The following is a 12,087-nucleotide window of genomic DNA, read 5'->3' as shown; positions in this document are numbered from 1 at the left end:
ACCAGCGGTTTTCCCGACATCCTGTGAAAACTATTGTACATACGAAAAGCCTACAACCTACCTCGTTAAATGGACTACCGACTACATAGAAATGTTTTTTTTTTCAATACCAGTTGTGCCAAACAAACTCTTCAGCTTTAAAATATTAGCATATATTGGCAATCTTTTCCTTTAATCTAACCTTAATTTTTATTTCCAGGTGAAATCTGCGGCGGCCAGTGTTGCGGACGAGGGCGTGAAGTGCAGCTGCAATCTGCACTGCGCCGCGCAGCCGAGGCCACCACTACTGCACCAGTGCAGCGGACTGCCAGCCTGCTGCTAAATACTAAGCAGTCGTTACAGGGTAAGGAATGCTTTTTATTACATAGATTCACTGAATTAAAACTAAATTTTTTCGTGTCGGGGGACCGCTCTAATTCATTACTTTAGATACGTGTTTTTTTTTTTTTTAACGAATGTTGTAATTAGGTAGGTATCATTTGATTTATGTAAGTATTTATGAAGGTAAAAAGCGGTCCCCCGACACGTCAAAATTTAGTTTACGTAGTGTTAAAAGTTATTTTTTGCTTTTTATAGGGTTTAGCGTTTTTAACCTTTTGTCATAATTATTGCGTACTTTTTTGGGTCGGGGGTTTTTTTAAATTTATAATTTAATTTTATTTCATGCTTTTTAAAGGAGCTCCTTAATTTTTCCTTCTTTCATTTAATTTATTTTATCTTAAGATGGGGTCGCTATATGCGATCTCGGCCAAAGGAAGCTGTTTATCAATCCTCATGACAAACTGGCTCTGGGAGAATTGCACAGATTGAGAAACATTTGGATATTCTAGATTTTCAGCAAAAATATAAATCGGTTTATCCGTTTCATTCCGGCATTTCAGGATTTCATCCGCCACATCCCATTTCCAGCATCAGGTTCTCGTCAATCAGAAACATGAAGAGAACTTGTCAAGACAAATTCAACGAGCCCAAACTCGATGGGTTTACTAAAAGGCAGTTCAGGGTTACGTCTCCTACCTTCGTGCCCTAACAGCAGACCAGCTCAGTGGTTCCAAAAGACATTAGTGTTTCAAATTTCAGATCCCACATATACTTGCAAGTAAACTGATCGTGTAACATTCCTATCACATCTAGCAAACGAGCTGATGACCTTGAAGACCTGAACCGATTTCCACCAAACATAGCTAAGAACACTCCCGACTGACATACCTTTTAAACAAAAAAAAAACGCATTACAATTGGATCATCCGTTTGGGAGCTACGATGCCACATACACACACACACACACACAGACATGTCAAACTTATAACACCCCGTCGTTTTTGCGTCGGGGGTTAAAAATAGTGCACATGCATTCATTTACAATTTGTATACGTGCATTATACAATATACGCTATCTGTAGTCTCATTGTATTCTCGTTATAAAAGGAGACGTTATGAATACGAAGCGCATAGATATGTTTATTATGTCAGTGGGCAAAGATCAATCAATTATAATGCGCAGATGCGCCACATCGGCTGGCACAAACAGCGAGCCTACCGCAATCCGAGCTCGCTGCGCTTACAACAATAAATATGAGAAAGTAGAGGCGGGGCCGGGGACGCGTGTTAGTCGCCTCAACAATTCTTGTTTAACAAACACTCCCAGCGGCCGACAAATTGGGCACTTTGTGAAGACCGACCCTTACACGCTGTTAATACGAACGCCCCCCAGTTCACAAAGAATTTCTTGGGAAAATATATTCGATACACGATTCATTGATACATTTATATTCCGCCATATTGAAACGAATATGATTCTTATTAATTTCCTGTATCTCACACCTCTATAATTGCTGGTCATTCACTTATTGAAACTTGTTTTGCAATCATGGAGCAGACGTAATTATAATTAAAAGTTAGGTTAAGATTCGATACGATACAGTTTAAATTAAATTAGAATTGTAGATTTATAGCGTATAATTGAAATTATAAAAAATATTGATATCATTCTTGCATTTAAAATTAAACTTATTTATTTTGTGTGACTTTATGTTTCATAAAAAGTAATGGCCGACGCTATCAACTCACTGCGGCGTGTAGGTAAATGCTTATCGATCAGAAAATAATATTACGTTGAATAAATATTTTATGAGCGCTCGCCTCTTTACTATTTACATTTTGGAGAATTAAACGTTAAAATACTGAATTAAGTATTAATATGACCAATAAATAATAAGAGAATTCATTATCGTTCATCGGACACAGATGTTTGAAAAAGGTTATTTTAGAGTTTTTATGCCTGTTCTAACCGGCCGAGACTAAAGCAATTTCACTTGGAAAACTTAGTTTTACACGTACATCTTATACTCTATAGGTACATTAACAGAATATGTGTAACACTTGTGCTAAATTTAAATGAAAAAAGAAATAACTGAAAAAGTTTCATTAGCACCTGCTACGTTGTGGGAATTTCGTATTCCAATTTCGTAGAACTTCTATAGAACACGAAAAAATACTAGGCGGGCCGGAAAAATGTTGGGTTTTCCTAGAGCTCTCGTAGTGACAAAGTGACTGCAGACTAGAGCTATCTTTGTTTGCTAACTACACTAGCAGCTGTACACGAAAAGTAAATATTGCTGCTGAACCATTTAACGCTATAGCTTGTTTACAGAAACCTTAAAGTTAATACTATAACTAATTAAAGAAAACTCTGTACTTAAAACGATTTAAATAAAATTATTTATGCTAGTACTCAGAAGTATAGACATAATTAATTTAATTATTTAAAGGCTTATTATAAGCCTCTATAATCACTTAAAGATAATAAAATATAATGTCCGTTAGATCAGGTACAACCTCTAAAAGGTTACGTAGATTATTACCGTGTAATAGATTAATGCATGCCTATATTAGTTTGATGAATGGTCAAACTGACTCTTGAAAATTGATTAAATAATGTCGTTTATTATTTAATGCAAAATTAATGGCTTGCTTTACTGAAACAACGGTAAATAAATTTAATTTATGTGGTATTGATAGGTCCCACGGCGACGAGCCGGTCAACTGACGACATTTCAACAGTTAATTGTTTCACTTAACAATGACAAATATTATACAGAACCCTATAGAGACATAGTGAAATAATAAATACTTAAAGATATTAACTTGTAATAAAGTTTATAGTTAAACAGCCGTTGCATTGTAGGTCAGCTAGAAACGCAACGTAGATACATCTAGTGCCAAGCATTGACTAACCCTCGATTAATCTCTGTTTAACACGCAAACGAGCATAATATATAGTCCAGACAAAGAACATACGCCAAACAAAAGCATTATCAACCTAGATTAACGATAACGACTCAATGAGACGTGATTTGTTATTTATTGAAAGCAAACAGCTATAATAAGCCCTCTTTTCTTTGAAACAGTTTTCAAGTCTTATTTACCTGTAAGTACACTTCAAAGGCTCCCATCAACACGAGTGGCGTGTTATTATCTGTAAAAAATATAATATTGGGTACGACGACCCTGCGACTAACAAGTATGAAACAATGAGCTCCAACCCCCGGCTCCTGAGAGGAAATAATCAGAGTGTGCTTCACGCGGAGGGTTCCCTTTTATACCATTGTTCAGCGAATGCCTAAGGGCCCCCGAGACCACACGCACGGACCCTCATTAGAGCACTAAAATAATTTACCTTTGTGCTTTATGAACGTACCCCACATTAACGTTAATACAGACCATTTAATATTAATAGAGTCCTCATTAACAGCTCTCGTCTGCCTCACTTTTATCAATTTAGCGAACTTTTGTATTGTTGGTATGTATAAAGTTACGCTTTCAGAAGGTATTGGTGCAATTTATCCCGTGTTGTGCTCGGCTACGTGGGCCGGGTTACGATCGTACATAACCACTGACAGGATATAATCCTCACTACCCACCGTATGAAATTTCCTTAAACGTATTTTCTATAGTGTGCACACCTCAGATTTATGGGGTATGAAGATTCTATCTGCCCTGCTATATGAACCGTCGAGACTCGTAACTTACAGAATAGAGGGAATTTTCTTAAGATAAACTTTGTTGAACGTTAGTCTTTTAACATAAACCTAGACGAGACGTCTTATAAAAACATTTTAAGATTTCGAAACTACCCAGCCGTGTACCGTATCTCGTCTTTAAACTAAATGAATGGTGATAAAGGAACGTTATATATTTTCTTTAGAGCCCCTACACAGACTCGTTTATATTCACTTGGCCACGTCTCAATCCTGTCTAAATTACCGTCGTCTTATTACTATAGTTCAGTCCTGCTTTTCACAAGATGAAATTGCTTAAAGCGCAAAAAAACGTAGCTTTGGCTTGACGGAGTTCATTTGTTAAAACAACCTCTGTAGCAGAATTTGCGTAACTAAGTAATTAGTCCACTCTCCACAGACTATTCACAGTTGGAGCTGCTACACTGTAATGCAATTTATGATTCTTTAACTAAAAGAGTTTTAAGTACGAGTGTTAAAAGCGTGAGCGGTGAAAATGTCATGAATTTGATGAAAGGGCGTTAATTGCAAAGGGCGCTTAGCTCGTTGATTAGACCGGCTTTATTTACATTTGATTTAGAAATGTACCGAAAGGAGGGGTTATGAATAAAAAACAATTTACATTTTTGTGAGCTTTTTCTGTTTATTTCATTTACAAGCGTGTTTTACATTTGCATTAAAACATTTGTTGCTTTTTGTTTATTTATTTTGCAAAGGTTTTTACTGCCATAAATTAAACGTTTCAACAAATATGAAAACGTGGTAGCCTTTTGGAAACATAAAGTCTGAAGTACGTAAATACGTAGTTAGGTTAAATGTCGGCGGTCGCTGCAAAGGGCGTCTGGAGGTCTCCCTCGGAAAAGACGAATGACACTTATTATTTATTGAGCTACCGTCATGCCACTGAAAAGTTAAGTACCACAGAATGCCAACTTTGAACGTTTTCGAAGGTATTGGTAAATTACATTGTGTATATAAATATTTCAAAGGCCTATTTAACAGGTTTTACATTCTGTTCATTGTCAATAATACATACTAACTTATGTTATAATAGATATATTTTTGCGTTTAATCTCTGGGTTGACTTTTTACGGGTTGAAAAATTTTCCATTTTCGAAATAAATAGGTTGTAGGATTGTGTGTGAGTGGAAATTTCGAGTTTTTGCAGAATACCATTTATGTATAATACAATAGTCTGTGAGCAACAATGGGCTATTAAAACCTTATATAAAAATAAATACACCGCCGGATTTTCTGTCCATATTTTTGCTGCACCATCGTAGCGGATTTTCAGCCACGAAACAGTGAATGTAGGGATTTACCGTGAAGCTCTTCGCACTGCCATCAATCCGCCATTGTGCAGGTGGCAGGGGGCCTTAATGTACTGGCTATAGCCCTGATGAAAACGTTCCAACTTATAGCCTTCGCACGAGTATTGGAAAACTGTTTCATTCATCATTACTGTAAATATTTATAGCTTGTGCCGTTAAAGGTTCGATCGGTCTTGAAAAATGTACGTGATGATAATGTTTTAGTAATATGGGGCAATGTTCGTTATTATCGTCAGTCTGACATTTGACTTTGGCTTTCAATTTAAATTAAATATGGTATGATGCAGATTAATTTTGTAACAGATTTTTATTTAATTGACTCTGAGCGTAAATACTATATCACAATATCACTTATCTCTCTCGTTTAAATGAAACCATGCGACATTAAACTAAAACATTTAATCCCCGGGATTCATAACTAGAATGATAATGAATCCTTCAAGCGTATGGTTCTCAGGTGTATCTACGAGTGCGCGGTGAACGCCGCCTGCTAAAAAGCTTTTCGTCAAGCTTCGTAGATCAAAGGAGCTTTTCATCCTTCGTATAAACATAGTAGGCTCTCGCAGTTTAAACACACTTCCACTCGGATTTGTTCATAGTAGCATTCTGATAAAGAGCCTTAAATTGTTTAATTAAAACAATTCTTGGAGCTATCTTATTGGTAGGATAAGGCAGTCTTTGAGAGTTGAGTCGAGTTTATACGTATATGTGTCGTCAGGAATGCGTCAAGGCGTTGATCCCGCGCCGTGCGGCCTGCATTCCTCCGAGATAACGCTAGATACTCTTATTGTGCCCAGACCAGGTGCCACAAACTATGGAGTCAAATACTCAAGGGATGTTTGACCAACTAAACGTATTTAAACAGGCACTGTTAACATTACGTATAATTTATTGTACACAAATGTTTCGTAACTACATGTATCCTAATTTTAGTAAAGCGTAATGTAAACACGAAATATATACTCTGGAGGTTTCACTTGCGTTATTATGTTGGTAATGAAATTTACTGGATTAGTGTATTTAATTCTGTCAGTCATTTTGTAAGTGGTTCTTATAATTACGATAAAGAGGAACATTCTACAAGTTGTCTGTTTTCAAGCAATATTCAGTAGGTTCTATTAACGAGCTATTTTCTTCCACAGACCATCTAACGGGGCTGTCACACCAATCACAGAACAAGACAGCGACGCTTTTCACGCAGCTCTACCGAGGGCACGCGACACGAACCGTCCAGCCTCTCGCAACATTATACGATGACATCCGAACGGTTCTCCGAGCTGAAGGGGTGACCAGCGAGAGCCTCAGTGCGGGCCCGCCGAAAGACCTCACAGCCACGGCGAAGAAGTTCTTCAGAGATCTCTTCCCAGTGGCGTACCATAATGTACTGAAGTTAGACTCGAAGCAGTTCACGCCTGAGTATGAAGTCTGTTTGAAAGATGCGTATGATGCAGTCCAGCCCTTTGGAGATGTGCCGCAACAGGTAATTATTTTGAGTTTCTATTGTTCATGTCTTCATTAGCTGAAAGCTATTTTAAAGCTATGAGTATTAAAAGTTTATGTTTGCAAAATGGATAAAAAGTTTTAACGTCTCCATTATTTTAAAAGTTAAAGCTTAGCATTTCTACGACTGGTTATAAGTAAACACTAAATCCTCATTTCACTTATTACTTTTTATATCCAGCCGAAACCAAACATAAAATTCAACATTTTTTAGCAATGTAAAGAGGCACGCGACATTAGGCAAAATAAGTAGGCTGTAGGTTTCGGTCATTAAAAGTAATGGTGCATTACACCTTTTACTTGACTGCTGGCACGCGCCTTAATTGGGTTACCCTGGGAATTATCTGAATTAACCTGTTCTTACCGTGTCATATTCATACTGAATAACTCACCTTTATTTTGTGCTTAAAACTTTAAATTTTAACAATGTTTAACATGTTATATTGAAGTGCCTTTAAACGGTGTAGGTAGCTATTTTCTATTGGTTTTCTTACGTTGGTTAAGTTGAACGAATATTCCACATGTTATGTCGGCCGCAATGTTGCAACGGAGGATCTTTTGAGACGTTGTATGCAGATTGCAGGACAAAGCGCACTGTGTAGCATAATGAATACCATTGCAAAACGGTTATGTTGTACCGGCACGAAATACAAGCGTTTACATGCGACATAATGCGCTATTTATGTTCTCTACTACACGTTATATGTGACGCTACTACTACAAAATGTGCCTCGTGTTTTTGTTTCACAAATTCAAAAGCTTCCATTTGTAAAACATAGACTAAACGAGATTGTACAGAAATATAAGTGTAACCTTTATGCGCCAGCAATCGAACAGCCCCGAGCCCGGATATTGAGCACACGGGACTGCGGAACTCCGATAAACTCCGCTCCCATATATAAAAATAACTTATTCACTATTCATTTTCAAGTTTATTTACAAGCAATCACATAAAAAAGCTTGGCTTAGCGTTTGTTACCAGCGGCGAACTCGTAAAGCGTTTAATCGGATTTATTTCAATGTAGCTGTCGTTCATCGCCGACGCTTTAATAAATCATTTCCTAGTTAATAAGCTTGTCAGGAAAACTTTCTTGATAATTTAAAGCTTTTCGAACAATTTTGTGGGCTACATCAATTTGATTGGATTATTTTGATTTATTAATTATCGAACCTTTCGGATATGTTTCAATCCGTCAATAAAAGGGGAAAAATTCATGTTTTTTATTCGATTAATCATATTCACATTTTAATTAAAAACTATTCTAAAAAAGAAAACTAAAAATAAAATTGAAATAAATGAATCGCTATTTTAATGTTTTACAAATGACCTTATGATAGGGAAATATTAAAACTAAGTATCAATAAATGAATGATTTTTTTTCTAGCTGGGTACGTCACTGTCGCGGTCACTGGAAGCGGCGCGCGCGCTTCTACAAATGTTGGCAGTAGGTGCTGATGTACTCTCGTCTGCTGAGCGAGTGCTGGCCACTGGTACTGACAACTGTGCTGAGCGTCTACTGAGGGCGGCCGGCTGTGCGCACTGCCAGGGACACGATGTCAGGCCTTGTAGGAGCTACTGTCTCAATGTGGTTAGATGGTGAGTACCATACTGTTAACTTAAGTGGACTTTTCTTCAGTCTCTCTGTTCTCTTCGTTTAAAATTCAGTAGTGCAAGAAAAGTAGGTGCTGCGGTCATTTATTGTGTACGCTGTTTCTGCTCCGAAGACACTAATAAATTGACTGTATAGTGATTCACAAGTAGGGACCTCTATAATTAAACATTAGACACGCTAAAGCAACTAAAGGCTTAAGTAACTCTATTCCATGTAAATATCGCTTAGAAACAGTCTTCAACTTATCCAAAACACATCTACATTATGCGGAACTTACCGTATTCGATTTCCCAATTACGTAGGTACGCTTGTACGACAAGGCTCGCCTCCCCGTTCCACTTCGTCTAGCCATGTCCTGTCTAGTTTCCTAATTCAATCTAGATGTTTTGGCCGTTTCGTCTAGAGCAGCGGTTCCCGAATTCTTTTGGCTTCGGAACCCTTTTCGTTTCACCATTTTTCGGCGGAACCTTAGCTTAAGTAAGAAGTAAACTAAAGACGTAAATACACTTAAGTACGGCTCGTGGCGCGTGGTAGCGCACCAAATGGTTATATGGTTAGAGACATATTCATTATACTCAGGCGTACCATGGCTATGTGCTACACAGGCCAGAAAACAATTCAGCCACCCTTGACTTTGTGTATTATGTGAATAGTTTTCAGTTTGAAGACTGACAAAGTAAACGCAAAAAGAAATAGATTAGGTTTGTACAGGTGCGAGGCGAGTCAGCGCGTTTTTTTTAACTAAAAGAAGAAGTTCCAAGTACCCGCTAGCATTGAAAGACATTCAGTGGTAGCCGGTATCGCGAGCGAAGCGAGCGCGATTTTTTTTATTTTAAGTACCTACACAAAATAAACAAATCCACTGTAAATTAATAAGGTCTCAAAAAGTACAATATCCACGCAAAAAAGCAAATGCAAATGAATAGGCAGCAAGCGAAGAAAGCGCTATTGCTTTTTCTGAACCAGAGGAATAAAAAATAAACATCAAAGGAAACCTCGACGGAAGAGCGCGAAATTTTTTCGGTGTTGGATACTTGAACAATTAAATGAACATAAAAGCATTATACGTAACATGGAGTCGCGAGCGAAGCGAGCGCGAAATTTTCGGATTCGCAGAGGTGCAAAAATTGGAAATAATGTCATATTCATGGTAAAAATAGCCGCTGGAAATGCTCGTATGCCATGTCATTTCACGTCCTATCAAATGTATGAAAACGTATAATCCTGACGATGAAATAAGCCCAAAAATGTTTGGCCGACTCACTACCTACTTTTGCCGATTGCCGAAGACCTGGAGGTATTAAGTTAATCTAGAATTTGTAAGAAACGGAATTAAATTATCTGCTGCCGTGGCCATCCCCCGCCACTTGTCGCGAAAGTACGAGACTTACACTCCCGAGTGGTGACCACCTACATGGTGCCTAAATGGAATTTTGGAATGCAATATTTAAAACAATGTAATTGAAAATGAATAATAATTTAATATTGTCAAAAGTGAAACGATTTACCATATGGAAATCTTAAATTTTCCACGGAACCCCTGAGGGCCTGTCACGGAACCTCAGGGTTCCGCGGAACCCCGTTTGGGAACCGCTGGTCTAGAGTAATTTCGTTTTGGCAACTCCTTTTATCTAGATTTTAGCGTCATAATTATGCCTGGAGGCTTATATAAGCTTTGGATTCTACATACGACAAATTATGTGGAAGAACACATTATTTATTGATAAATAATTTAGAGAAAAACCATACCAATTTTTGCTCTTCCAAAGGTAATATAAACCAAGCAATATACAAAAGCTTGTCCATACTAACATTACGTCTAAAGTCGGTTGAAACTAGTTTGTTTTCTCAATGTTAAGGCTGGGTGCATCGGCACGATAGGATTGCGTGCTATTGTCAATAATAAATATACCGGGAATGCTCGGATGGTGTCGCTTGCAATACGAATCGGTATTACAAACGGAAGCTTCCAGACGCCAACCATTTTTCGCATCACTATTCCCGCTTTGCCATTTGCGTTTAGAAAAAAAAACAGTAGGAAGGTTTAAACTATATTTTGAAGAAGTAGATGATCAATTTGTCGAGTCACGATGCTCACAAAAGCTTTTGTTAATTCGTTTTCAACCTTTTCGAGCTAAATCAAAAGACAACTCGATAGAATACCTATTGAAAGCCAAACAAGAGGCACTGCAAACACGTCACTAATTAAATTCGTTAACTTGTGTCAAACAAAGAGATTTTAACTTTAACGAGTCCCAAAACTCGTGAGAAAACTCAACAATGAACCTATTCAAAAGTATGCCACAATCCATACTGAGTGGGATTTTTTATCTGGCAACACTTTAGCAGCTGCGTGGGTTAACTTAAGACATGTATTGTTAAAAACAAGTTTTTTAAAAGAAAATCTCGATAGTAAAAATACCTGAAAATTACGCACGCCTAAAGTTCATCGTAACTTCTTCGTTAATTAAGTGTTGGTAGGTTCAATCACGTAATAGATTGAAGATTGATGTGTTTTTAAATAACCAAATAAAGTGATCAGTCAATCTTCATAGAGCGAGGTGTCACTATGGTATTTTACCAGCACATATTGTGTGTTGTCTATTGACTTAAATTGGCACTTTGTAGGAATGCGCTCACCATCCCGTATAGCAACGTCACATCCTGCTATGTAGTGTTGCGTGCAATCCGGAGCAATAATTTGCTTGACAAACATATATTTAAGTTACTGCTATGTTGGTTTAGCGGTTGCACGCACCTGCGTTTAAATTGCAAGCCGAACGAAGAATATCTTACCGGTATTTCTAAAACGACAATAAAATTGATAAGTGTAAAACAAAATAGCCAATTCTATCAAAATAAATGCTGAATTTATAATCTACACAGAACTGCGACTATCAATTTTGTAGTAGATTCAAAAGCTCAATAAAAAACGAAGCTAAACCCCGAATAAAAACTAAAAATCTCGCAACATTAATCCGCTACATAAAGCTAAACTACAGTGCAACAAACGGCTTTTTAAATAAACTATGAATGGTATACAAGTGCAATGTTATTTAAAAAATGTTCAATATCATTGGTGGTGAGAGAGCGAGTAATCAAGCTGGTAATAAACTAGGATAGTCGGATAGCGTACATTTGTACGAGTCGTGCGTGCGGATTAATTGCACTGGGTGCAGGCTCGTTGCACTGTCTCAGACACGATACCCGTTCTGTGTCTGTGTTTGTACACTGGCTTTGATAGAAATTAAAGTCTGCCTTTTAAAGTAAATGAAGTTTCAAAATCAAGTTTAGTTAGTTCTTTAAATATATATTAATAAGCACGAAGATATTTTGTTGGTTAGGTTGGCAAAATTGTTGTATGTTCAAAACGCATTTACAAACTTGATCTATTGTTATAATATCCACGGCTTAGCTATTATTTTAGACAATAATTTTACTGAATTTGAGATGTAGGCTTTCGTATACCTTTATTAATTGAACCATTGTTCGTATCTCCTGGATATGTGAGAATATTCTGAACTAGGATTTTAGTTAAATGGAATATCTGTGTCGGGCTTACCCTGGCTAGGAATTGAGTTAAATGTGTGTCCTCCGGACAAATCCTAGTGCTGCATCTTCGTT

The 12,087-nt window shown here is 37.3% G+C and overlaps 1 protein-coding gene across 1 annotated transcript in view; it reads left to right on the top strand.

The window, feature by feature from the left end:
• LOC124642434 (division abnormally delayed protein) overlaps positions 1–12,087 on the top strand; it is a 96,933-nt gene that overhangs the window by 65,048 nt on the left and 19,798 nt on the right. The window contains exons 2-4 of the mRNA XM_047180852.1: positions 200–343; positions 6,493–6,830; positions 8,236–8,447. Of these exons, the coding sequence (XP_047036808.1) occupies positions 200–343; positions 6,493–6,830; positions 8,236–8,447 (694 nt within the window). The remainder of the gene's footprint in view (positions 1–199; positions 344–6,492; positions 6,831–8,235; positions 8,448–12,087) is intronic.

Source organism: Helicoverpa zea, chromosome 2 (genome assembly GCF_022581195.2).
Source record: "Helicoverpa zea isolate HzStark_Cry1AcR chromosome 2, ilHelZeax1.1, whole genome shotgun sequence".
In the NCBI taxonomy this organism is placed as follows: domain Eukaryota; kingdom Metazoa; phylum Arthropoda; class Insecta; order Lepidoptera; family Noctuidae; genus Helicoverpa; species Helicoverpa zea.
Note: the sequence above shows the minus strand (reverse complement) of the source record. Positions and strands in the feature narration are given on the sequence as shown.